This window comes from Nycticebus coucang, chromosome 15 (genome assembly GCF_027406575.1).
Source record: "Nycticebus coucang isolate mNycCou1 chromosome 15, mNycCou1.pri, whole genome shotgun sequence".
Taxonomy (NCBI): Eukaryota; Metazoa; Chordata; class Mammalia; order Primates; family Lorisidae; genus Nycticebus; species Nycticebus coucang.
The window spans coordinates 94,670,406-94,698,098 of record NC_069794.1 but is presented as its reverse complement, the minus strand read 5'-3'; the positions used below and the strand labels follow the sequence as shown (position 1 = coordinate 94,698,098).

The following is a 27,693-nucleotide window of genomic DNA, read 5'->3' as shown; positions in this document are numbered from 1 at the left end:
TTAAATTTTTCCCTTGACTTAGTTCTAAGGTTCCAGTCAAGGCAATTAGCTCAGCCTTCTGGCTCAATGTCCCTTGAGGGAGGGGCTTAGCCTCCACAGTCTCTGTTAAGGTGACCACTGCATACCCAGCCCATCGCTCACCTTGCACTGGCATGCAACTGCTTCCATTTACATATAAGTTCTAGTCTGTATCTGTCCAGGGCTGGTCACGCAAGTCAGGTCTGCTAGAGTACACATTATCTATAATTTCTGTACAGTCATGCTTAGTCTCTCTTCTATTGACTGGAAGGAGCGTGGCTTGGTTCAGAGTGTTGCATTAGAGAGTCAAAAATGTCCCTCAGTGTCCATTAAATTAACCACAGAGTGCAGTACTTTCACTCTGAGACCCTGCCCAGAGTCAGCTTATTACCTTCTTGCATAAAGAGAGAAGTAGCGGCTAAGGCCCGTAAACAGGGTGCAGACCTTGGCCAGGACCCATCAGCTGGGTTAGCACACCCATGGCCATTTTATTTTTCTCTGACACATATAGTGTAAAGGGCTTGGCCAAGTCTGGCAGTTTTAATGCAGGTGCAGCTATCGGCCTCATCTTTAATTGGGAGAAGGCATGTTCTTGTTTTCCTTTCTACTCCAAGGGCTCTCCCTCTTTTAGTTGCCTCATACAGGGGCTTAGCTAAGAGGGCAATCTAAAGACGACAGAAGCTGACCAGGCCTGAGAATTCCCGAACCTGCTTTCGCCTCTTTTGGGGAGGTGATTAATGACCTGCCTTTATTTCATGCCTTGATACTTCTACCCCTGCTGGACAGTAAATCTTAGATAACGTACTTGCTGCTGGCAGACCTGGGCCTTCCTCTTAGACATTTTATAGCCACATACCTCTAGATGTCATAAAAGACAGTCCATGCCTCGGGCGCAGCCCTCCTGGGTAGGGTGTCCTGAAAGGAGGTCATTGACATATTGGAACAGCACACATACCTGGATTTAATACAGGTAGGCCACAGCCTCTTTTTCCTCCTTTCAAACTATTTTTCTCTCTCCAATTTCTCTCTTTACTAAAGGCAAATTATAGTAGAATTAACTTAGTTGCCAAAATAAACTGTACTTTCAATATACGGGGTCTTATTATTTGCATAAAGTGCAGTAAGAATAATTATTAGCCATCTAGGCTCTTTCCTTTAAAATTGGCTTTGCTGGAACCTTTTATAAGGAATCTCAGGCTGGACTTTTTGAAAGCCTTTCAGAGCCCAGGTTTCATCTGTGCCATTAGATACCTGTATGCATTGGGTAAATTTTTCTTCTCTTGAGGTCCCCAAGCACATTTTGATTCCCAAACCTGTCAGCAAGCGACCTTCGTTACTTACCACAGATAAGGAAATGTTACTGATGGGTATCTGGCCAGTTTTCCAAAGGGCTTTTTTATTGGCCTTATAAAGTCAATCTGAATTCCTTAATGCAGTCTGGACACCTCTGGAAATGTTATTCCAGCCAAAGCCTTGGTAAAATAACCAGCGCCTTCATTATGTTCTATAGAAACAAAACAGATTCTTATTGAACTTATGCAAATTACTGTATTGTCAGAAATTAAGAATACTTACAAATGGCTTTCAAATTCTAGAGAAATCAAGGAGAGAAAAAAATACATGTTTCAAACTCTGCTCATAAGTACATACATTGCTTAAAAAGTTACAAATAGCTCAAAAGACAGAAAATTATTTTCTTGACTTCTGGAAAACAGAACACAGACAGAATCAACAATATTTCGAACAAAAAGCCATTACAAACTAGCCCAGTTCCACGTAACTGATTTCTGTTCTTTTTGAAGTTAAGTTAGCAATACTTACAGACATGTTATCTTTCTAATGAAAGTTTTAAAAATCTGCTTTTAGTCCGAAAGTATTCAATTTTTAAAGACATCAGTAATTTGAATTCAAGAGAATTCATTGGCCTCTCTTAATATTTCTTTTCTTTTTTAGGACAAACTTTGGACTTGGTCAGTTATAAGAAAAACACTTTTTTTAGACGAATTAAAATTATTACCAATAACATGTTAGGACAGACCAATGTCTTATATGTTAGGACAGACCAATGCTTTATACATTGGAACATATATAACTATAATCCACACAAAATTAATCACCTTTCATATTTGAAAATGTTTCTTATATATATTTAACAAATTCAACAAGTTTAATTTGTTTTCTCATGACTTTCAGTGGTCTTAATATTTCAAAAAGACCAAATTTAAAGTTGTTGTTGTTGCCCTGGGCCAAGTTTGAATCCTCCAGTCTCAGTGCATGTGGCCGGCGTTGCAACTACTGCTCTCTACGGGCACCAAGCCCCAGATTTAGAGTTTTGATTTTGGAAGGTTTATCAAATATCAAAGGCTTAAAACATTTGTTTAAATAAAATTACAAGCCAAAAGATTTTAAAGGAAATACATAGTCAACTGGATCATACGTAAAACATCTTCACAAATTCCTTTTTATGAGCAATTTAACCTTCACAGACAATCTACAAACTTTCTAAACTTTCTTTAACTTTTGCCCTGCCTTTCACTTCTTTACACAACCATTCTGTTTCAGGACAAAATTTATCACACAAGATTCTTTCTTTACACAATGCCATTCTCTTTACTCTCAAAAACTCACTTTCTGGGTGGCGCCTGTGGCTCAAGGAGTAGGGAGCCAGTCCCATATGCCGGAGGTGGTGGGTTCAAACCCAGCCCCAGCCAAAAACCACAAAATAAAAAACCAAAACTCACTTTCTATAAAACAGGATCCCAGTTTACCATTAAGTCACCCATTCATTCAGCCAAACTGATAATTAGAAGGTTTAAAAGGTAAGAATCTTATCCTTTGACAAAGATTCAGTTTGTAAAAATATCTTTCTATTTATACAAATTACCAGTAGCAAAGGGCCAATAATAAAAGGTTCTTAGCTTTATCCAGGCATCAAGATCCACCAGCACTGCTGCCAGGGGGCTGTAACACTCGGGAGGCGGGCCTTCTCTGCCATCCTGGAGCTGCCCGGTGGCGGCTGGGCCCCTGCCGTGGCTTTCATGCGAGTCCCCAACTTGTGCGTAGGTGTTAGACTTCTTGGTCCATGTTTCAAGACGGGTGGGGTGGGTAGCCGACATGGCCACTGACCCCATGCACTCACTTGGCTTTTTTTTTTTTTTCTCGAGTGGTCCCTGGAGAGATAAAAAGTCCTCCAGGCCCAAAGGCACGACCAGCCCCCGCCCTCACAGCGTCCCCACCCCATCCTGGCCAGGACAGAGGGTTAATGCGAAGGGGGTGGGGAGAACAGTCGCGCCGTGGAAGGGGCGGCCTGACCCTGGGAGAGCACCGGCGCAACCCCCGCAGGGGAGACATTCAGCAAGGGGTGATGCAAAGGAGGGAAAAGTAAATCTGGGTCTGCACTATGCTGTAAAACGGAGTAAAGCGGTACAGAAGGTTTATGAGGTTAGGGGGACTTAGGAGACTCTTGCTGTGAGAACCCAGAAGTGCTTTCAGTCAGGGAGGGGGAGATGAAAAGTTCCCTCTGGAGGCTGGCCAACATTGAATGTCCTGCAAAAAGTAATCAGTTTAGCTCTCTTTTTTTTCCACCATAAGACCCAAATTTTGAGCTCTGAGTTCAGCCACACTAAAATTCCAACATAATACAAGAAACATACACACTGAAGACATACAAATCCACGGCCAACAGAAACAATAGGATGACGGTCCCTGACCATGCTGCTTCATCCACCCAGAAAAACTGCAAGCCACCCACACCCCAAGGGTTCCACATCTCGGGGGAAGGGCCTGCATCCACACCACACCCCGAGGGTTCCACATTTCGGGGGGAAGGGCATGCGTCCACACCACGCCCCAAGGGTTCCACATCTCGGGTGGGGGGAGGAGCCGAACATCTTCTCAGCACCCCTAGCCAGCAGTCTCCAGCATGTCCACCTTGACTTTACGCTGACCATTTTTGCAGATTCCAGACTTCCAAAAACAACCATGACAGACAAGGCAGACAAGACAGACACTTACCACACAGCGGCTTTTCAGGTCAGATGTCCTCAGGGGTCTTGGGAGACTTCCCAGCCAACGCACCAAATGTTGTGCCCAGATCTTGAAATCCCCCACAAAGACCACTAAGGAGCCGAGTCTGATGCAAAAGCAAAAGAGCCATTTATTCACAGACTCAAGTCTGGGCTTCTCGTTCCTGGCACAGCAGGAGGGCAGAGAAGCCCTGACCGCAGAGGGAAGAGCAGTTTTAAGGATACAGAAAAGAAAAAGTGGGTGGGGGATAGGGGCTTAGGGACCTAAACAATGTTTGAGTTGGGCTGATTGCTTAGGGGAAAGATTTACTACTACTGGGGCCGAGGGTGGGGGCCGTTATCTCTCGGGGCAGACACACTGGAGCCCGGGGTAGGGGAGGAAGCAGGTTGTCTATCACCTTTGGTATGCAGCTGTAAATTGAAGGCTGTGGGGCAAAGTGGGGTCAGTGAAGGCTGTGAGACAAAATGGAGTTAGCTTGGTCCTTTCAAGGCAAAAGAATCGCCTCAGCCCAGGAGTTGGAGGTTGCTGTGAGCTGTGATGCCATGGCCCTCTACCGAGGGTGATAAAGTGAGACTCTGTCTCTAAAAAAAAAAAAAAAGAAAGAAAGACTCAACTCATTCTGATGCTATGCTTGAGAACACTGGGTCTTATTTACTCGTAAGGGGGAAACCATGGTCAGCGGAGTTTCTTAACCCTATCACCAATGGCATTTTGGACTTTCTAACTCCTTGCTATGGAGGCCTGCCAAGTTCAGATGGGAAATTTAGCAGCATCTGTCACCTCTGCCCACTTGATATCAGCAGTGCAGAGTTCAGGGGAAGGTAGGCATGCAGAGCAGTCTACAAAGAAGAGTCTGAAGCAGGAGAGGAAAAGTTGGGCTGAAGGTGGCTCATGTAGGAAGAAAGAAGATTGTCCTTCCTATTCTGTAGAAATCATGTGGTCTTTATCTCCACCTGGATGCAGGTGGGGTGAAATCAAGAAAGGAATTCCACACATGGGTTACAGTGGATGGGGATTTAAAGGGTCAGGGCGCACAGCAATTGGCAGCATTCCTATTTCCTGGGAGGGACATGAGTCTGACCCTTCCTGGGTAGGTCATGCACCTAATCCTGCCTGGGCGATGCAGGTCTATTTGGGCAGGTACACCTCAGAGAGGGCCCTGCAGGTGTATCCATGGGGTCTCCTTAAGAAGACCTGTTCTCCTAGACCTCACCCTTCCCAGGTATCCTCTCTCAATATCAGGTATCCTCTCTCAATATCCTCTCTCAGAGCAGCAAACTGGTGCCTAGCAAAAAAATAATCAGGGTCTGCAGAAACCAATTAAGCAAAAATATTTATAGAACATCTAGTGCGTGGCAAACATACTACACTGGAAACCTCCTGGGTCCCTGTAGGAATTTTAAAAATCTCTGAGTTCCAGGAAATGCAGAATGTGTTCATGGCCAAGCAGCATTTAAGTGAATACACTCTGGTTTCCAAACAAACAGGGTGTTATTACAGGATACTCCATCCTCACCAGCCTCGGTACTGTCAGTGTCTGAGGAAAATGTCACATGTACCACAAGGGAGAGTGACTCAAGCAATGATTCAACCTTCTTTTGCCCAACTGGATAACAACAGCTTCACTTGGGGTTCAAAGCCAACAGATGGGGGTGTTCCTCAGACTCCCCACAATGAATCTCTATCACTGTATAGTAGAATATTCGCTGCACCCCAGAGGCCACCTGGGGCTTTGACGGCATGTTTGGCTCATCACAGGCTGTGTGTTTGGGGGGGACGGAATTCTTCCCCCAGCAAAAGTGGGTGAGGAGCTAAGGAAATTTCACCCCAAAATATGATTCCTTGGTATAAAGAATATTTAAAATTTTTTTTTTTTGTAGAGACAGAGTTTCACTTTATGGCCCTCAGTAGAGTGCCATGGCATCGCATAGCTCACAGCAACCTCCAACTCCTGGGCTTAAGCGATTCTCTTGCCTCAGCCTCCCAAGTAGCTGGGACTACAGGCGCCCGCCACAACACCCGGCTATTTTTTTGTTGTAGTTCTGCCGGGGCCGGGTTTGAACCCGCCACCCTCAGTATATGGGGCCGGCACCTTACCGACTGAGCCATAGGTGCCGCCCCAGAATATTTTAAATTAAAAGGCTAGTTTTGACCAGAAAGCACTAGCCTCTCTATAAAACCTGAGTAACCTGATTTAGAATCAGAAAAGGCTTCTGACTTCCTTATCACATGCTAATAGACCTGGCCTTGAGGTCATCTGAAGCACAAGACCTGACTCTCAGGGTAATTTACACATCAATCTGTTTCCACCCATCTACCTTCTCCCTCACTAGCAACCACGGGCTACACGTATCCTTTCCAGTTTCTCTCCCCCTCCCATCTAATAGGCACCTTTAAAAGACACTGACCATCACTGAGATTCTGGGAAATCATCCTGTGGTTCCCCCCATGCTCATGGTATTTGGAAATAAACCTTTCTCTTATTAATCTACCATAATTGTGAGTTGATCTTTCAGCGAACCAACCAAAGGAAAAAGGGCAGGTTTTGCTGTGACCCCTACAGGGGACCAGGCTGGGGTCCTTGGAGTCAGAGCTGGTGGAACAGCAGGCAGGGCTGGGTTGTGACTGGGGAGTCAGGGAAGCACCCCAAGAAAGGCTAACTCCTTAGCACATTCAGGGCACTTCCTGAAGCATCTAATTCAAAGGACAAAGTAATCTCCTAGTGAGTACAACCAGAGAATAAGCAGGTGTGAGGGACAGAAGTGACTTACTGAGAGCACAGGTGTGTGGTGGGAAGGTTTTGTAGGGCACCATAGCTTCACCCTAGATCTCCAGCTAGTCCCTGAGCCCCACAGCCTCAGGGTCCTCATATGACAGACTGGGATAATGAGGCCTACCCCACAGGTGACCGTGAGAACAAACGAAAGATAGGAGAAAGTGCTTTCTGGGCCCTAAAGTGTGGGGTAGATGTTGGTTATTATTGGCCCAATCCCACAGCTTTATGAATGGCACTTTTTATTATAATAAAGCATCTGTGTTTCTTTATGGGAAAGTTATAGGGTTACTTTACTCCTGATAAAAAAATAATATGTCCACAAGAAGGCCGACCCTAAAGCATTCAAACAATTTGCGAACAGGCCTGGGCTCCCTGCCAGAGTGGGCAGACAATCTCCCAGGATGCCGGGCCTTCAGGCAGCCAGAGGGACAGAGTCATGCCAACCCACCTCGGAAAGTACAAAATGTCCCTGCAAGGCTCCCGGGCAGACACTCAACTGACCCTGTGTGCTGGACCAACTGTTCTGAGGAAGTCATACTCCATCCACACTCTGGCAAAGACAAACGAGCTGGAGCTCAACTTCTCTCTGTTCCTCCTGTTGGCTCTGATCAGCTAAGAAAGGCCCCCACAGGGCAGTGCCTGGGGCTCAAAGGAATAGGGCGCTGGCCCCATATACTGGAGGTGGTGGGTTCGAACCCAGCCCCAGCCAAAAAAAAAAAAAAAGAAAGAAAGGCCCCCGCAGCACTGTGAAGCCCCATTTTCTGCAGTGGCTTTTGTGCAGAGATGGCTGCAGCAACCCTCCCATCCCACACAGTGGGTGTTTGTCCCTTCTCATCAAGAGCAGGGTCTGTGACTTGCTTTGACTTGTGGACTGCAGGGAAGTGATGTGAGCTTGGGCCTTACCTGGCCTTGTGGCTTCTGCTCTTGCTGTCTTGGACTGCCCTTGACATCATTTAAGGAAGCTCCCCGCAGAGCCCTTAATGAGAGACCATGTGGACAGAGAGGGTCTGATGCTTTTCTGTATCCTGACGTTTTGACATCTGGAGGTTCGCTGGCTTTGGAGGGTCTCTCCCTCCCAGGGTTAGTTCCTTGCTGGAAATCCCTAACTTATTTCTTCAGGACTTTTCCAGGAAGCCTCCGTGCCCCAGACACAAGCATGACCCGGACCCTGGGCTTTCTCTGAGAGCAGCTCTGACCTTCCCCCCAACAACGCAAGAGCAGGGACAGGATCCCCAGTGTCCAGCACAGTCCCGGCACATGGACGTCACTGAATGGATGAGTGACTGTAGGAACCAACAATGCAGAAGAATCTGCAGCATTAACAATGGGAATGACTAGTAGAAGGGATTTCACCTCATGAACCCAGAGTTCCGTCTGCCATTTGAGACTAACAGGTGTCCCTTAAACAAAGCTTTGCAAGAAAAAAGAATTACACAACGTCCCTTCTTCACCAAATTAAGAAATAGTTGAGTGGGCAATTTGCATCCCCAGGCTGGGTCTGTGCTAACTGCTTCTCATGGAACCCACCTGAGGCCATTGGCTCCTCCCTCTGCTCCTGGGCACCAGCTTTCCACAAAGGCGGGTCAGGGATTTCAATCTCTTTCAAAAAACCATTCTAAAGAGACACATTAAATCCTAAGCAAATCATCAAGGAACCAAGTGAAGCAATTTACTTCTATCTGTGGCATTTCGAAATTTACCAGAGGTTTTTTAAAAAATTGTATGGACACCAGAGAAATGGAAGGGGTGCTTCCCAAAGGGGCCATTCAGCAGAACCCATCTCCTGGAATGACTGTAATTACGTCGCCTCCCTGTTCTCTAAGCCAGGGCCAGCTTGTGCTTAGCAAGCGATTCCCTGGTGAGCAGGCCCATGTTCCTCTTTTTCTGGATTTGCATCTGCGTTGCAGGGACAGCTTAGAATAACCCAAATCCAGACTGGGCCACAATGGAACAGCAGACCCTGCGTCTACAGAGCTGAGGGCAGCACAGTCCAGAGTGTGCAGTCCGTACGGTGCCTGTCCCTGAGGGTCACCGACAACCAGGGAGCCTCCAGGGGAGCAGGACAGCTGGGGACACAGCAGGTCTCCATCTGTTTGCATTTTCTCCTGGAAAGTGGAAACATCTAAAGCCTCTAGGAGAGAAATGCAGCTACACATGCGCTAAAGACAACAAAAATCACCAGGCAAAAACCACCTGTCATCATCAGGTGGGCCTGTGGTGAGCAAGGGAGTGGCCAGGAATTTCGGTGCATTTGGGAGGAAGAAGGGAGAGCATGCTAGAGGCCGTCACACTGAGAGAGACAGATAGGGCAAGCTGACATCCATCAGGGGACAAATTAGCTGCCATTAAGCCCTTAGCCTCTGCTCAGCCCTCTGCAGGATATGAGACGTTTCCAGATGTCCTTGTCGTGCACACTAAGCAGAAGGAAGCTGGGAGCAGGTGCTGTGAGAAGTCGTCACCTGATTTCCAATGTCAGCTTAGCCCAGGAACAGCAACAACCAGCCTCATGGGGGCCAGGAGCCAACATGCACAGAGAGGTATCATAGAATTTGCCACATTAAGCTCTAAATAACTATGAGCTGCGTCCTCTTAGGCCCATTTAATGCACAAGGAAACCGAGGCTCGGCAAGGCTAAAGTTCTGCCTCTAAGGTGGAGAAAGCCAGGCACAGCGGTCACACTGGAAACTCCAGCGCTCTCCTTGCAGGCTGCTCACCTTCACAGGGCCACGCACCTCTCCAGGTTGCAGTGAGAGAAGAGGGGCTTGTTAGTGACACGGACGCCATTCACGGGAAGCAGTTACCATGATCAGCACGTGGGGTTATTTTGTGGTGATCCTGGTATGAAGGAATCCAGGAGGCATTTTGATAGTGATTTACATGCTTGGAGTCAAAGAACATCCTCTCAGCACACTGTTTACATATTAACAGAAAAACGAGGGCCAGTTTCTGTATTTTGCACCAGTGCTTAAACAAGCATCTGGTAAAAGCTAGTTATAGAGTATGTATAGTTTTTAAACTATAAATAGAGTAGTTAGTAGTTTTTCAGATGAAGGGAAACCACGTCGTCTTAAGCCAGCTAAAACTAGACAGAGAAAAGACAACAGTTTGATGGCAATTTGGCCAATATATATGTGACTTCTGCTCCATGCCAGGCAGCTCGGGTGAGCTCCACGGCCTCTTCACCTCCCATGTCCCTCTCTTCCTGAAAACCCACTAAAGTCTTCTGGCCCCCGGGAACAAAGGGTTGGCTTCTTGCTCCGCAGGCACACCCCCTGCAGATCTGGCCTGCCTCCTCCTACTCCAACAGCCCTTCCAGCCTCCCCCACCCTCAGTCCCCTCAGGTCTGTCACACCACAGGCCGTCCCCACCCCCACCATCACTGCCACCTCCACCCTTATGACCTGCTACGGACATGGAGGCACTTTCCACTAGCAGAAATTACGGGATTTATTTGCCTACTTGCCTATTACCATTGTCTCCTGAAAGACTTGGGGCAGAACCCCCCACTCTGCCCGGAGCTCTGATCACCCCAATCAACCGCAAGAGACGTCGCTTGATGCAAAAACGCAAGAGGATTTTTATTCCTGCATGCCGGGGCTTGACCCACAACTCTTTTAGAAGCCGAGGAGTCAAGCCCCGCACAGCAGTTTTTACAAGCTTATAAAGGCAAAAACTACAAAGTAGGCGGGAATAGCAGACATGGCAGGGGCTCTAACCATAAAGTAAGAGGGAGTAGACATAGCAGGGGCTCTAACCAGATAAGAAGAACTCTGGTTCATTATTCAACTGTCTTAAGATAAGATCAACAGTCAAATATTTGTCTTTAACAATAAACATTCGCTTTAGCTCTTCTGGAACAGTTACAAAAGGTCACATTCCTATGGTAGGGAGTGAGAGGTGGTCACATTCCTATGGTAGGGAGTGAGAGGTGGTCACATTCTCATGGTAATATTTTCTTTCACCTATTACCATTGTCTCCTTGTTCCACTAGAATCGAAATTCCTGAAGGGCAGAAGCCTCGTCTGTTTTGTTCCCTGGTTGTGGACTCAGCTCTCATGATTGTACAAGGTGCCCAGTGTTGGGGCTCAGAAAACAGTAGCCAAGACAAAGACCTCAGAAGCAACAGCTTTTCTCGGGGCATCTCCTGTGCTCCTCTCAGTCCCCTTTGCCCCCAGGACTGGGCATGAGATACATGTGGTGTGAATACTGCGGAGTCAGTCAGGGTAGGGCCGACAGGACAAGGCTGGTCTGGTCAGTTTAGTTTCTGCGTGACCTTTACTTCCTCCCGTTCTTAATATTTTGTAAATTTAGCTCCCACCTGAGAGATGCCTATTTTGAATAGTTTAGGAGGATTGATTTAGGAGATTAACTTTTGAATTGGAATGTTGTTTGGATGGTAGGTTATGCTAATTGTTACAGTTTAAGATAAAGATTAACATGGTTTTTACTTTGAACTCACATGTATAAAGCTGTGATTTTGGAACTGGAAGAACTAAACAGTCTTGGAGAGGCTATTCTCACTCTTCTCCAGAATTGCTGGCCTTCTGACAAAGTTTGGAGGACCTACCCTGGTCTCTGCATGTTGGCTGACAGTGACAGGCAGCCGACTCTTCCTCCCATAACAGGCATAGAAACTAGAATCCCTCCTCCCCAAGCAAGTCAGAGAAACCAGAACCCCTTTTCCTGAAAGCCATAAATCTAAAATCATTATATGTAAAAACTGGCCTTAAAGAAGTTATTCTACCTGCTTTGACTATACGTCATAAGACCCCTAGGCCAGAATGGCCCTGCCCCATACCTAAGGGAAGGGTGCTGCCCAGAGAGGCCAGGGAGAATCTAGACAGACAGGCCTTGCTGGGTTTCCTCACTCAGTCTAGACCCTTACATCACACCCTCTGTCCAGTCCTACTTCCACACAGCTGTCCATCCTTTGTTGAACCTAAGCATAAAACTGGACAATGTCTCCTTCATCCTTGAGTCTTCATTCTGAAGGGTCCTGTGTATACACATTAAATACATTTGTATGGCTTTTCTCCTATAAATCAATCTGGTTCATGGCAGTAATTTTTCAGCAAACCTTTAGGGGACTGAAGCCTTGGACCTTCCATCAGCCATATTAGCTGCATGGAGGGCTAAGGGCTCCTGGTGGCCTGCAGAAGCCCCATACCCTATTGCCCCATGTGCTCCCGCACTCTCCCACACCATGAATCCCCCTTTGGCCTCAATTAGTTTGATTTGGCTTCTGATTCCCACAATTCGCAGTTTTGCCAAGCCTCAAGGGAGAGGAACTGGGCAGGAAGCTCTTGGAGGAGGAGGCAGCCGTGGCTTCTCCGATGTGCTGAGACATTGAGGGGGGCTGGCAGTGACTGCACACCCCTCCAGCTGTGCCTGTGATGAGCAGTAAGGTGTATGTCCAGGGATGGGGGCCAGCCTGGGCTTCTCCTTTGGTACTGGTGGTACAGGGTTCCCCCATTCAGGGCTGGACAGGACCCCCATTTTCTAGGCCTGAGCAAACAGACTTTTTTCTCCAAACAGCACTCTCTGAATACAAGCTGGGTAGGAGAAAAGCAGTTTGGCCAGTATTTCCTGTAGGCAGGCCCCTTCTGAAGCGGGAGCATACTCCCTGCAGCTTTGCCCTGAGCTAGAGGGGTGGCCTTCATTTGTTAATAGGCTCCGTGGCTCATGAACGCTGGGAAGATGTTTTCTGTGTGCCAGCTGCTGGCTAAGTGATTTTTACTCCCAAGACCTCCCTGTTCCGCTGTTCTGCTGCCCTTCTTCCTTCTGTATTCCTTTCCGTCTAATAAATCCTGTCCTGTCACTGATCTGTGTGGTCCCTGGGTTCATTCTCCAAGTCTCTGAGATCAAAGACCCTGCAGCAAGAAATTCCACCCGCGCGGCTATAGAGGAGGCACTCGGACAGCTGGCAGGTTTGTGTCTCCCTGGGTAAACTCAGGTCTCTAGACAGTCGCTGTTGCAGCCCCTAATCCAACTGGGATTTACAAGTCGGCCATTACTGGACTCCGGGCACTCTCCACGTCTCTCAGGAATCCAGGAGCCCACATGATCCAAGAGCATGAACCGGGCCTCGTATCCCCAGCTGAGCAGGTCTGCTCCGAGTGTCCCAGGAAGGAGTGGGACTGGGGGCTGTGCCTCTCTGTGTCACATTAGGTAGCCCTGCCTTGGCCACCTGAGCACGTCCAGGCAGCACCTGTGTTTGCCGGCTCAGGTAATGAAGGACCTCCAGGCACCTCCTCTCCCAGGGCATAGACGCTGCACTGGGAATAATGGTGGGCTCTACTTTTTTTTTGCTTTTGTAGCCAGAGCCAGGCTTGAACCTGCCAACCCCAGTATATGAGACTGGCGCCCTATTCCTTGAGCCACAAGCGCCGCCCCTCGTTGGCTCTACTTTCAAGCTATCAGAATTCAAGGGGTTTTCAAGCATTTTCCCCCACAAATATATGCCCTCTTATCCCCCCTCTCTCCTACTCAGCTGGGGTATCTCAGTCACTCTGGGTGGGTGTGTGTGTGTTGGCTCAGCCAGTCACGCATTCTCTCCACTCTTTCTTTCATACATCTGGGCTGTTCCTTTTTTAAACAGGAGGGCCGCCCTATGTCCTTGGTCTCTGGTTCCTCAGTCACCCCTCTCTCCTGGCTGGCCCTGAACAGGGAGGATCACAGGTGTAGGTGAGTAGGCCAGAGAGGTGGGGGTGCATCACTTAATCCTGTACAGACCGTTAACCACAGAATCAGCCCTTGAAAACAGGGTTTCAGGCTCGGCACCTGGGGCTCAAGCGGCTAAGGCTCCAGCCACATACACCTGAGCTGGTGGGTCGAATCCAGCCCGGGCCCACCAAACAACAACAATGGCTGCAACCAAAAAATAGCTGGGCATTGTGGTGGGCACCTGTAGTCCCATCTACTTGGGAGGCAGAGACAGGAGACTCGCTTGAGCCCAGGAGTTGGAGGTTGCTGTGAGCTATGATGCCATGGCACGCTACGCAGGGCAACAGCTTGAGGCTCTGTCTCAAAAAAAAAAAAAAAAAAAAAAAACAGTTCACAGAGTGTTGGGAGAAGGCAAGATCAGCCCCTTTTCCTGAATACTCATGAGGTAAAATAAACACATAAAAGGTTCCGAGAGGTTGTTTCCAGGAAAAAGCCTTGTTTACAAAATAGTGATTCCCAAACTCAGTCAGGGTGAGAGGGTTCTAGGGAGAACTCTTGGGTGGGTGTGGTGTGGCCTCACTGCCCCTTGCTTGCATCTGGGCCTCTGACAGGGCCCCTCAGGAGATACTTTGATGGGAAATGCGTTCCTGTCACCAACACATCCACCCGGGAGGCAAGGGAATGGGTGGCTTATGAAAGGAGAAACTGATAGGGTAGAAAGTACCGACCTGCCCAAATAATATTGACCCACCTAGGAAGGAGTGAGCCCATCAGCGTCCCACTGGGGAAAATGAATGCTCCAGTCCCTGCCCCTCTGACCTTTTAAATTCCCGCCCGCCATAACCCACGTGTGGAATTCCTTTCTGATTTCACCCCACCTGCACTCAGGTGGGGTGAAGACTGCGTTGCCCACATAGAACCAAGTCTCCGTTTTCCTTTCTCCTCACTTCTCGGCATGATCTCTCATCTTTGGGTCTTTAACCTCTCAGAAACAACACACTGTCAGCTGTGCCAAAGCCACGCTGAGGTTTGGAAAGGCATCAGCCAGCTGCCAGAGCACTATTCTCAGGCCAAGCACCAACCCCTGGAAAGGGCGCAGCCACCAGCGAGGTGGCTCTGGGGCTGGGGCTGGAAGCGCACCTGCCTGCGATCAAAGAAGGAAAGTGGGGAAAAGGGCAAAGGGAGTGGGGACGGTGGGAGGGAGGGATGGGGAGACACGGTCAGGAGAAGGAGGGGGAACCCCCAGTACCCAGTCAGCCCCTCAGCCACCCAGGGGGCTCTTTGGTTTCCACTGCAAGTGAATTTCCTTTTAAACAGGAATTCCATCCACTGCAGCCTTGCCCCAGGTGTTCCGTGGGTCTGGGGGCTTGGTGAACAATGCCTGTCAGGCCCCCTCAGGGCTGCTCTGGAGGCACAGGAGGAGCTCCCTTCCTGGGTTTGGTTTGGGAAATCACCCCTTCCCCAGCCCTTGTCTTTGCCATCCCACCTCACAGCCTCGCCACCCCAGGGCCCTGTCCTTTGGTCACCTGCCTATTACTGACCATAGATGACCTTCTAGAGGCCAGAGCCCCACCCGGGAACCCCTGCTCTGAGGCTGGCTGGAATCTCCTCCTCCACTTTCAAAGCAAAACAATAATAAACACCCTCTCTTGTCTTTCCCCCAGTCCCAGGGGAGGGAGTGTCTGTCTGCTAAGGGTCCTCACAGAGCTGCCAGAGGGCTGGAGTCCAGGGACCGGCCTCTGGGTCAGCCTCTGATATTATTCCCAGGGGTCTCGGAGAAGGGGGGCGATGGCAGAGCCTCCTGAGCTGGGGGAAGAGAAGAGAGCTACCTCACAACTGTCCCTGTGTCCCTCTGTCCACCTCCAATGTGGCCCCACCTGACAGTTCAACCCCATCCTGCTCCTCCCCCTCCCCACACGCAGCACCCTTCTCCCACCCTAGACCGCAGGCGCTGCCTCTCCTGCGGCAAATCCCTCCTATGCTTGTGCCTCACTCAGTTCGCACCCTGTCTGAGAAGCACCCCCAGAAGATGCCTTCTCTGTATGTGATCATCCGTGTTGTGGAAGGAAGGATTCTGAGGTCGCTGCAGTGTGTGGGAATCGTGATTTCTCTCCTGCAGGACTTGTCAGATCCTTCGCTGTCATTAACAAGGCCCGCCAGCAGGGGGCGCAGCGTGGGACCGGAGCTGTCCTTCCATGCCTGCTCCTGCAGCTGCTGGAGCTCCCTCCTTTCTGAGCTTCTGTATTTAGGCGCAATGCTACTTAGCTCTTACTTCACTCTTGGTTCCCCACAACTCCACCGCCTCATCTAGGCCACCTAGCAAGGCGACTGGAGGGCAGGATTTCATACTAGGGTCCTGTGCGCACCAAGCAGGCACTTCACACTTCCTCGATGGGCTCCCTAAACACAAGAACTGAAAACGGTGGTGGCGAGGCAGGAGAGGATCACTGGAGCTCAGGAGCTGGGGACCAGCCCATGCAAGAGTGAGACCCTTCTCTACTAAAAATAGAAAAACTAGTGGGTTGTGGTGGCAGAAGCCTGTAGTCCCAGCTACTCCGGAGCTTGAGCCCGGGGGGGAGTTTGAGGGTGCAGGGAGCTATGATGAGCCACAGCATTCTAGCTAGGGCAACAGACTGAGACTCTGCGTTTAAAAAATAATAATGATCATAAAAATAGGAATAGGATCAGTTTTTCTTTTTTTCCCCTTTTTTTAAAATTTAAGACAGAGTCTCACTTTGTGGCCCTCTGTAGAGTGCCAAGACGTCACAGCTCACAGCAACCTCCAACTCTTGGGCTCAAGAGATTCTCTTGTCTTGGCCTCCCGAGTATCTGGGACTACAGGCACCCCACAACGCCCAGCTATTTTTTGAGATGAGGTTTGGCTCAGGCTGGTCTCAAACTCATGAGCTCAGGCAATCCACCTGCCTGGGCCTCCCAAAGTGCTGGGATTACAGATGTGAGCCACCATGCTGGCCTAGGGTCAGCTTGTCTAATTATTTCTCAACTTAAAGGCCCTCTTCTACTACCAACAATAGAATTTCCTGTGAGTACTTTCCATAGAACTTGAAAGAAAAAAGGAAATAATTCTAACAACATATGCTAACAAAAGCAGAATTAACTTTTTACTTTACTAATATGGACATTTAACAATAGCAACACACACACAGATATAGAGATATCCAAATGTCTCCTCGGTCCTGTTAGTTATGGGGAGATACCTAGAAACATGAGGGCCGTGCCTGTGCTCAGTGAGTAGGGTGCTGGCCCCATATACTGAGGGTGGTGGGTTCAAACCCCGCCCCGGCCAAACTGCAACAACAAAAAAAATACCCGGGTGTTGTGGCGAGTGCCTGTAGTCCCAGCTACTCGAGAGCCTGAGGCAAGAGAATCACTTAAGCCCAAGAGCTGGAGGTTGCTGTGAGCTGTGATGCCACAGCACTCTACCAAAGGCAACAAAATGAGACTCTGTCTCTAAATAAAAAACAAACAAATACACAAACGAACATTTCCTTGCAACTCACACCCTTTCCTCACCTTCCCCCACAACTTGCCATGGAGAGGTCTTCTGTCCATTCCTGAACTGTAGCCAATGTGTGTTTCCAGTTCTCGGAGGGCCACCTGTGACACTGCCAGGCTGCCTCCCAGCACAGCCCTGACCAGCCAAGCTGGCCACTGGGCTCTCTCTTGAACACCTTTTGCTCCCTTTAGGCTTCTCCCTTCATGGTCTTCCATAAAATCACACTTAGCACCCAGCACAGCCCTGACCAGCCAAGCTGGCCACTGGGCTCTCTCTTGAACACCTTTTGCTCCCTTTAGGCTTCTCCCTTCATGGTCTTCCATAAAATCACACTTAGCACCCAGCCCAAATGCTCCCCTTCCTCGCCAAATCCCTCTGCTAAGACACAGGATCTCTTTCTGCCGTTATTTGCATGTGTAATGTTCCAGGTGTGTGCAGTACGGTGGAATTCGAGTGGCCTGGGGGTTAGAGTAGCCTGACAGTAGCCTGGGGGTTAGAGTGGCCTGAATTTCAGGCTCAGGAAGGAGGAAGAGCACAGGAGAGGCAGAACAGAGTAAGGCCCCTTTGTGGTTGCTGCTGTAGTTGTTTGTTGGGGGGCACATAGGCATGGGGGTAGAAGCTGGGGGCACCCTAATTTGTGACAGGGAGCCAGGATAATTGAAAGTGCAAGCACAGGTAAGATTAAAAAATTGATCATTTCATGTATATTTATATTTCAAAACATGACATTGTACATGATAAATACATACACTTTATCATCAGCTTAAAAAACAAAATAAAATATAAAGCACTCTTCCCTAGCAAAACCCCCCCAAATCACGTAGAGATGAGTGGAGCCTTAAGTGAAAAAGGAAGCCGCCAACCTGAGGAGTCTAGTATATTTCATTTTTTTTACAGGAAACCCTGCTATACCCCAAATAGCTGTATCCATCCAAAGTCACAGACAGGTAGCATCAGATTCTTCTAGATTCCCAGAAGTAATAAATACAAACATTTAACCGAGTTCTAAGCTCATATGGATTTTGGCCTTAAGTCTGAGCATTCAACAGCAAAGAGAAAACACAAGTTTATAAAACACCTACATTCCTCCAAAAAAAAAAGTACAAGATCCTAGGAACTATTACAAGCAGGTTATTCTGTGACTAAATGTACACGATGCCGCAGCCCACTTGCTTCTAAGATTAGCCCACATCACAAAATCAAATTTTGTGATTTTCTATCACGAAATCTATTTGTGATAGAAATACCACACCACTGTGCTGGGGTTTATATTTAGCCCCCAAAGCTGGGTCATCAGAAATAGCAGAGCAACAGTGTTCTATTTAATCGAAAATTAGTACTTTTTTTAGGAAACCATACCTAAAGATGGTGATGTAATTCTATCCAGGAGCAAAGGGAAAGACTGGTGAAAATGCTCAAATTCCTGAATACAATCCGGGTGGGTTGAATGAGGCAAAGTCCTGCCTTCTAAACCCAGACTAAAACGCCACATTTCCACAGCTCTTGCTCACAGCAACCCTGAAGATAGGAACTCTTATTACCCCCATTCGTGTGGACAAGAAGGCTGAGGCCTCAGATCACATTTTTGTTATTTTTTCATTTGCAAAGAGATAGAACACCAGCACCCTTAGTGCTCATGTTCCCTGCGTTGTGTGCTCAGTAAACACTTCCCAAGAGCCTGCATCCTACTCCAGGGCCATCCCAGATCTTCCCTGACAGCTTTTGCCCTGTGTCTCTCCCTGGGGGCTCCACAGAAGTGTCATTTTCATGCTGAATGCATTTTACAAGGGTCTACCGTGAGCTAGGCACTGCACATACATAATTCCACACAACCTTCACATTGAACTTTCATGAGCAATAGAGAAGGAATGAACTCATTTTACACTGATTCAGAAGTTCAGAAAGGCAAATAAAGCCAGATTTTGAACTCAGGTCTTCCCAACTCCAAGGTTGGTTATTTAGCCTCCCCTAAGTTATATGGCCTTCCGTGGAAATGTAGTCTTGAACACAGAGCATGCAGAAGTGGAGGTCAAATGCTAGGCCCACCAGGAAATGAGACAGTGGGGGTCTGGCCTGGCATTCCGAATATGGGCAAAGGCAGCTCCTTTTTAAGCAAACTTCCATGGACAGTCCTTCTAAGTCTGATTGGCAAACCATAAATAAAGAGGTGCTTCTGGGGCGGCGCCTGTGGCTCAGTCGGTAAGGCGCCGGCCCCACATACGGAGGGTGGCAGGTTCAAACCCAGCCCCGGCTGAACTGCAATTAAAAAAAAATAGCTGGGCATTGTGGCGGGCGCCTGTAGTCCCAGCTACTCGGGAGGCTGAGGCAAGAGAATCGCTTAAGCCCAGGAGTTGGAGGTTGCTGTGAGCCATGTCACGCCACGGCACTCTACCGAGGGCCATAAAGTGAGACTCTGTCTCTACAAAAAAAAAAAAAAAAAAAGAGGTGCTTCTGTCCCAACAAACAAGGATGGCTTTTATCTGCTCAGGGCAGAAAGGCTGAGTTGTTTTATTTTATTTATTTTTTCTAGAATACAGATACCATCATTCATGACAGCAATGATGCCAAACAGTAGCAGCTGACCTTGCTGAGCCCTCAGGATGTGCCAGGCCCCAGTCTGAGGGCTTTACTCAGACTGCCTCATCATACCCTCACAGCAACCCTGGGAGACAGGAACTCTCACGACCCCCATTTGTGTGGACAAGAAGCCTGAGGCCTCAGATCACACTTTTGTTATTTTTTCTTTTGCAAAGAGATACAACAAATGGTCTGGAGACTGGACAGCACATTCGGTGTCTGTTGAGACTGTCTGGGACCAGAGGGCATCCTGCAAGGCATGCTGGCTTCCTGTGGGCTGCCCCTTCCGCCCTTGTATCTGAGGAGAGCAAAGAGGGCGGCTGTAATTGGACACATGAGAAAATAGAGGCTGGAGCAGGCAAACCCTCCTTGGGGTCAAGCAGCCAGCCCCCAAGGGCTTTGGTGAGGATCTTCCAGGCCACTAGGGTACCAGCTCTGTCACTGACACTGCTGAGGGCTGCCACCCAGAGGTTGAGGCAGAGTCCTGTAGACCCAAGGCAAACCTGAACATGGTGCTCTGGAGCCATGGAAAACACTGTGAGCCCTTTACAAAAATCCTTTTTTTATTCTTAAAAAAAAAAAAAGTTCAAGGCCGGAAAAAAAACCCAAAAAACTTACCCAAACATGCAAGAGTATTTAATGTGAAGCTCAGATGAGCATCATGATAAAAAGAAACGTGGAGATTGCTACATCACCCCAACATGCACTCTGCCTGGCTAACGCAAACTTGAGGAGGCCCCAAAAGCCTGGGCTGCGAGTATAGGGGTTACATATATTGTAGGTACCCAGGGGCAGGGCTAAACCCAGCCTCATTCTCTTCCCCTCTTCCTGCGTTTTCATCAGGATTATGCTTATCTGAATTTCCAGGTACTTATTTTGGTCAGGGAGACATCTGGTGGCTCTTGAGATAAACCACATTGTCCTGCCAAAAGACAGTCAAGGGGGGCTGAGGAAGCGCAACCTGTGTAAAGGGGTGCGATGGCATTCACTTTGGGGGGAGGAGTGAGCTTTCCAGAGGGAGCATTGGCTGTGGGGCAGAGCCCAGTGGGTTTGAGCGCCCCTGCTGCCTCAGGCCAGGACAGGTGCACCCTGTGGCTCAGTACCTGCCTGTGGAAATGGGGCCGTGTGATGCAAATGGCAGGCCTGCCAGATGAGAGATGGCACCTACCTCAGCGCCAACACCTGGCCTGACCAGGGGCTGGGTCAGCTCACAACAGGTCCACTGAACACCCCTGTTCAGACGGTTGCAGCTCAGTCATGAGTCGGGCACCCGTGGCAGGAAGACTTGGCCACCTGTGTCCTGACACAGGCCACTCATAAAGGACAACCTCTGTAACATGAATTATGAGCTTTCTTCTGTGGCTGGGGTGAAAGCATTATGGGAGACCTTCTCCCCTCTTTTCTGTATTTCTGTATGCTTATATTTTTGCTATAAGCAATTGTGTTTATACTAAGAAGAAATAATAGCCATTTCAAGTTCAGAGGGGAAAAATGCTAAATTTCCACCGATTCCTGTTTTCATTTTATTCTTTGGATGATTTTACATCTGTTTATTCATCTTTTTTGAATAGAATAAAGGAGACTCTAGGATTTCACAGCATTACTTAACATTCTCATATTCTATCCTGTAATTCCAATCATCGTCTTCGCACAAAGGGAACAGCAGACGAGTAGACATCTCCCTCCGGAATGAAAACCCAGACAATGGTGTTTGTATGCCTGCCCAAGTTGAGCTTGAATATGAAGTAGACTGGTTTCATTCCTATCAGCTCCACACCACTTCCCAATCCCAGTCAGCTTCCTCACACATCGAGGGAGTCTGAAAATGAACTGAGAATCAGCATGAAATGCTTAGAGCATTTCTTGTATGTTGCTTCTATTTTTAACAAAATAAGAAAAAAAAAATTTGTATGAGAACAAAAATTTCCTAACTCAATTTTATGCATGTTAGGGAAATTACTGAAATACTAACAAAAATTTTAAAGGAAAAATAACCCTCTGTAATTCGAATGATCATTTTATCTTTTTCTTTTTCTTTGAGACAGAGTCTCAAGCTGTGGCCGTGGGTAGAGTGCTGTAGTGTCACAGCTCACAGCAACCTCCAACTCTTGGGCTTAAGTGATTTTCTTGCCTCAGCCTCTCAAATAGCTGGGACTACAGGTGCCTGCCACAACACCCGGCTATTTTGTTATTGTTGTTGTTGTAGATGTCATTGTTGTTTAGCAGGATGGTTCAAACCTGCCAGCCCCGGTGTATGTGGCTGGCACCCTACCCACTGAGCTATGGGCACCGCCGCCATTTTGCCTTTTTCTAATTAAATTACTTTATTGGCTGATTTTAATCTATGCTGGATTTTTAAAAAATAAAGGTCATCTTTATTAACCCTGGTTCCTTAGTAAATTAGAAGAATAATTTGAGGACCTATTATTTTACATGGTCAATTTCCAGAAGTCATTTTTTTTTTTTTTTTTGTAGAGACAGAGTCTCACTTTATGGCCCTCGGTAGAGTGCCGTGGCCTCACACAGCTCACAGCAGCCTCCAACTCCTGGGCTTAAGCGATTCTCTTGCCTCAGCCTCCCGAGTAGCTGGGACTACAGGCGCCCGCCACAACGCCCGGCTATTTTTTGGTTGCAGTTTGGCCGGGGCCGGGTTTGAACCCGCCACCCTCGGTATATGGGGCTGCCGCCCTCCAGAAGTCATTTTTAAAAGAAAGCTAGAATTACATTCATTTATTTGAAAGGTAATCCTATTGCAATTCTCCATTAAGATCTTAAAACTGAAAATTGATCAGGAATGCTGGGAGTTTTCTGGTGCCTGGTGAATCTATCAGGGAAATCTGCTCAAGTTTTAGAAAGTGGTCCCAACTCTTGCTTTTCATAATGGGACATGCACACAGCATGAAATTTCCATGTCTGGGTATCCAGAAAGTTGTGTACCTGTGACACTGAGCCTCCTAGAGGGCGCTGGGGGTGCCAGCACATGGGATCTGGAGCTGGCCAACTAGCTGTACCTGCTGTTTTGAGCACATGATAATCACCTCAGTGACTCAATGAGAAGTGTGGGCGCCAAGATGTGGATATGGGGGAACCTCAAAATGTGATAAGGAGTAATGTCACTAGCATGCCTCTGGAACCTACAATTGTGCACACTTGTAAAGTAGGCAGTTTGTCAATGGTGACTTCATAGTTTCTATTGCCCTTTGAAGAAGGTAAATGTCCCAGCTTGCCTGGAGAGTCCCAGATTAGGCCAGTTGTCCCCACATAACTATTAATAGTGTCTCATTCTACCCAAAGCATCCTGGTTCAGATGACAAATCACACTGTCACCTCCCTTCATGTACACCCCATGAGGGTCCCCTCGCCACCCCAGGTGCCCACAGAGGTTCCCAGCAGAGCTCCTCAGCTCAGTTTTCTGCTATTCCATCTGCCTTACTCTTTCAGGGCCAAGAAACCCAAATCAGATCCCCCCTGACCAAGCTATGAGTGTCTGAGAACAGCCATTTGTAGAAAATCACCTTAACGCAGAGAACTGGAGAGATGGGGTAACTGAAGCCCTACCCCTCCTCCCTGGTGGGGGAGGGACTCGGACAGGGGCTGCCTATGAGTTCTCCCCACACTCTGAGGCCACCTGCACCTGGTACTCAGGAGAGGGGTTCACCAAAGCTGGCAGGTCAAGAGCACTGCAGTCACCCTCTCATCCCAGCTGTTCAGACCTCCCCCCTTCCGCCTCCTAAAAGCACAGCCAGCACCCTGAGGTTCTTACCACAGACAGGCTGTGCTGGCCTCTGACCCCACTTTACTCATAGACTAGCAGGGCAAACTTTGAAAGGGATAAAAGAAACTTTATTCTAGTAGTATATGGAAAGTTTTTGAAGAAGGAATTATCCAACCACAAAAAAAAACAAAACAAAACATTCCTTATCCTCGAACACTAAAAAATTATTTTCTGTAAAATTATATAAATATTTTTATGCTCACATATGAACATGAAGTTTATGGTCCTAAAAGTTTTAGAGATCAACATAATTTGATTCTTTAGATAGAAAACAAGAAATATTCCCCGAGTAACAATGAGAGGGCACAATTGGGGCACAGGGTGGGCTGGGTGTGGGGGGAGAAGCAGAGACTGAAAACAATAAAAACACAGCAAAACCCTGTGCTTGGATTTTAGAAGATAAAACGTGGCAAAAACTACATTAAAAGCAAAAACTGAAACTAACCATCCAAGGTGAAGGTGAGATGACCTCAGCAATCAATTGCATTCTAAGTTGATACAACTAATATGTCACCTGGCTGATCTGTCATTCCAGGAGGCAAGGACCTTTCCCCTGTTTATTCTTATCAAGCAAACTGGTGTCCAAGGCAGCAGAATTAATGAAAAGCCTTCAGGGCCAACAGACGGGGCATATGCACTGGGTGCTGGCTGAGTGACCCCGAGCCAAATTCTCAGCCTCTCTGAGCCTGTTTTCTTGCCTGTGAAATGTGGGCAGTAACAGCTACCTTGCTGATTTAGTGGGAGGATTAGAAGCAACCTAAAAAAACACGCTGCTAACGTTGCCCCTGGCAAATAATGGACACTCAATAGAGACAAGGGCTTCAGTTTAGAAATTAATCTCACGCTCCCTTGTAGTCACAACTGACTTCCAAGTCTAAACCAGGCCCATGCCTGACCCTCTGATGTCACACAACCACAAAAAGACACTGACAGGTAAAAACAGACTTTGGGGAGCTGTGGCCCCTCCCCTAAGGTATCCACACAGCAGGTGGAAGGCAGGCTCGTGGGGGCACGGTGCTCTCCTCTCGCTTGGGGAGCACTGCTTCCTTGGAGTCTCCAGGGGTACCAGTGACATAGATTCTCTACTGGACCCCAGGAGGTGACAGAAAACCATGTAAAGGAAGCTCCTGGGGCCATGCAGGGAGTCTCCCGCGTGCACACACCTCCCACTGGGCATCTGTTTCAGCACCACAGGCTGCAGCAGAAACACTGAGGATGCCCTGGCCACAAGTGCCTGGACGGCACAGGAGGCCAGTATGGGCTCAGGTTAGGCTCTGGGATGTGCACTCCTGCTGGTGGCAGCAGCGCTCAGCCCTGGGAGGAGAAGCCAGGGCTCCGGGGAGACGGCTGAGGTGTGAGTGTGAGAGCCAGGGAGCAGATTCTGGCGGGAAATGTACACACCACCACCACCACAGGACAACAGGCCTGTCCTCTGAGGTGACAGATAAGGGGTGGGGGATACCCAGTGTCAAGGGTGCCAAGCACAGAGAAGGGGAGAAAAAGCAGACTGTGCCAGCAGAAGACAACAGGTGCACCTGAGGTAAACTGTAGTTTCAGAAATGCAATGCACGTCGATGTCTCAGCAAGAGTCCAACAGTGAGTTCTGATTTAATACAAGGTCTCTGGAGAGGCCCAAGCTAGGTTTTCAGTCCCACTGAGATTGTTCCTCATTATACAGGTAGTCAACCCAAACACCACAAGCAGAGTCTCTGAGAGCTGACTTGCTTCTCGTATTCTGGAGTCCAGGCAGGATTCTGACAGCACGGTGAGGCCACAACACTCAGCCCAGCACCAGCAGGACCCAGGCAGGGTAATCCTCTGCAGGCCAATGCCAGCTATATCTGGACAAGGCCATGTGCTACAGGGTGAGATGACTGGAAATGTCCAGGAAGTGGAGTCCCCAAAGCTGAGCCAAGTTTTGCCCACCCTGCTTGCTGGCCATGGGCTCAGCACCTGCTTCCCCTGGGGAGCAGGAGAGCTGGCCGCGCGGCTGGAGGGAGCCGGGTCGGCCCCACCCGGGGCTGTCAGATGTACTGCTCCTCATCCCTGTCATTCAGGAGCAGAGACCACTTGTCCCCACCACCGTCCACAGAAGTGCTATGCCGACGTGGCCTGTCGGAAGTCAGAGAGGACAAAGACACCTGGCTGGCATAGCTGACCTGGTCCCATGGGGTGGCCCTGGGGGAGTCGCGGCGCCGGTCATCCATGCCAATATGCACACTGACTTGCGACACGGTCAGAGGCCTCATGCGGCCGTGGGCCTGCGCCTCGTACCTCTCCAGGTCGGGCTTCTTATAGCTGAAAAGCAAGAATGCAAGAGCATCAGAGCCATTCTGGGCACAAGACTCTTTTGTTCTCTTTCTTGAAGTCTGGTGAAGACCTCTCATCCATCTTTCAATAACATGCAGCATGAAAACCTCAGGGGTTTTAAAGAAAAAAGGATATTAAACTTCAATGGTTCAAGTTCGCCTGATTTAAAAACTTCCTAATAGGGCAGCGCCTACGGCTCAGTGGGTAGGGCGCCGGCCCCATATACTGAGGTGGCAGGTTCAAATCCAGCCCTGGCCAAACTGCAATAAAAGAGCAGCCGGGCGTTGTGGTGGACACATGTAGTCCCAGCTACTCCGGAGGCTGAGGCAAGAGAATTCCTAAGCCCAAGAGCTGGAGGTTGCTGTGAGCTGTGACGCCACAGCACTCTACCAAGGATGACAAAGTGAGACTCTGTCTCTCTCTAAAAAAAAAAAGAAAAACTTCCTAATAAGCAAATGCCTTACATATAGCAGGCTGCCATTACCTTTTATTAAATCCATACATTAACAAATATATGAACGTCTTCTGTAAAGAAGGAAAAAGATAACATATGCGGGGATCCCACATCTCCATGATATTCACATACACAGCCCTTGCACAGAGCGGTAAGAACAGCCCAGCAGGTGCGACTGCTCAGTGGCAGACCACCTGGCTCAGGGCTGCTACATCGCTCCACACACAACCCCGGCTGCCACGGTGGGGTTTGCCTCCCATGGTGAATGGGGAGTGGGGCACAGGCGCTCAAGCCCACTCTCAGCCCCGATGCACGCCAGTCAGCCCCGATCTGCTGTGAGCAGCAGCAGGGCCTCCCAGAGGCTGACACACGCTCCCCCCACACCCCCCACACCCCTGCAGGACTCACCACTTGAGCTGCAGGGAGGACAGCACCACAGACACGGAGGAGGCTGCCATGGCCGCCGAGCCCATCCATGGCTGCAGCACGATGCCGATGGGCATGAAGACCCCTGCGGGGGAAGGAGGCCGAGTGAGAAGCAGACCTCCAGAATCCATCTAGGACCTACCTCTAGCCGCCCTGCCCACATGGCACCTACAGGCCCCTTGGGGGGTTATCCTAAAAGCTGGGGCTGGGGTACTGTCAGGGACCTGGCTCTCCCACACCCGCCCTGCCCTTCCCAGAGCCGCCCGTGGGAGCACTCTGAGGAGCAGTGAGTGCAGAAGAGGGGCTGCAGGTGGCACAGGAGCCAGCTGTCCTGAAACGAAGCCTCGTCTACACAGAGCAGCCACCTCCAGGGCCTCACAACACCTTTATGAGAGAAGTGAGTGCCAAGCCCACAACAGAGCCAGGACGCAAGGGTCAACTGTCCATAGCTGGCCCACGGACCCCGGAGTGAATGAAGTTCCTGAGCCAACTCTGGGGGAAGGTGACCCGCCTGACTCACCAGACGCACCAGGAGACTGAAACGGACACACCGGTCCCACAAGAGCGACTAACTGCTTGGACACAACAGTGGAGACCAAGTTCTCCTCCACCAACGGAGGAGCGCTACCACACAGAGGGGCCTGGAACTCTTTCTCACCAGGTTCCATAAGATTTGAAGGGGCAGGGGAAGTTAGGAAGCAAGAAAGTTTTCATTTCTTTCCACAATCAGAGGAAACCTGGGCAGGATTAATTTTTTGGTTTTTTTTTTTGACAGAGTATTGCCTTTGTACCAGCTGGGGTGCAGTGGCTTGATCACAGCTCACTGCAACCTCAGACCCCTGAGCTTAAGAGGTCCTCCTGCCTCAGCCTCCTGAGTAGCTGGGACTACAGGCGTGCACCACCACACCTGGTTAGTTTTTCTATTTTTGGTGGAGCTGGGTTCTCACTACTGCTTAGGCTGATCTCAAATGAACTCCTGCCTCAGGCTCCCGTGAGTGCTAGGATTACAGGCCTGGGCCTCTGAGCAGGATCCATTTTTAAGACAAGGTTTTGAAGCACCAGTCACTGTGCCTTGCATGCATGGTAGCAGGTGACCCATGACTACTAATAATGAGTATTTTCCAGACTGTACGTCTTAATAAATGGTTCAG

At 48.8% G+C, this 27,693-nt stretch overlaps 1 protein-coding gene across 9 annotated transcripts in view; it reads right to left on the bottom strand.

Moving 5' to 3' along the window:
• Positions 1 to 23,407: 23,407 nt before the first annotated feature.
• ATP7B (ATPase copper transporting beta) overlaps positions 23,408 to 27,693 on the bottom strand; it is an 84,772-nt gene continuing 80,486 nt past the window's right edge. For 8 of the 9 annotated variants that reach the window (XM_053564026.1, XM_053564024.1, XM_053564027.1 and 5 more), the window contains 2 exons: positions 26,525 to 26,627; positions 23,408 to 25,650 (listed from right to left, as the gene is read on the bottom strand). In XM_053564026.1, coding sequence (XP_053420001.1) covers positions 25,377 to 25,650; positions 26,525 to 26,627 — 377 coding nt within the window. In that variant the 3' untranslated portion in view covers positions 23,408 to 25,376. The remainder of the gene's footprint in view (positions 25,651 to 26,524; positions 26,628 to 27,693) is intronic. The other variant, XM_053564030.1, reaches the window with a different exon arrangement.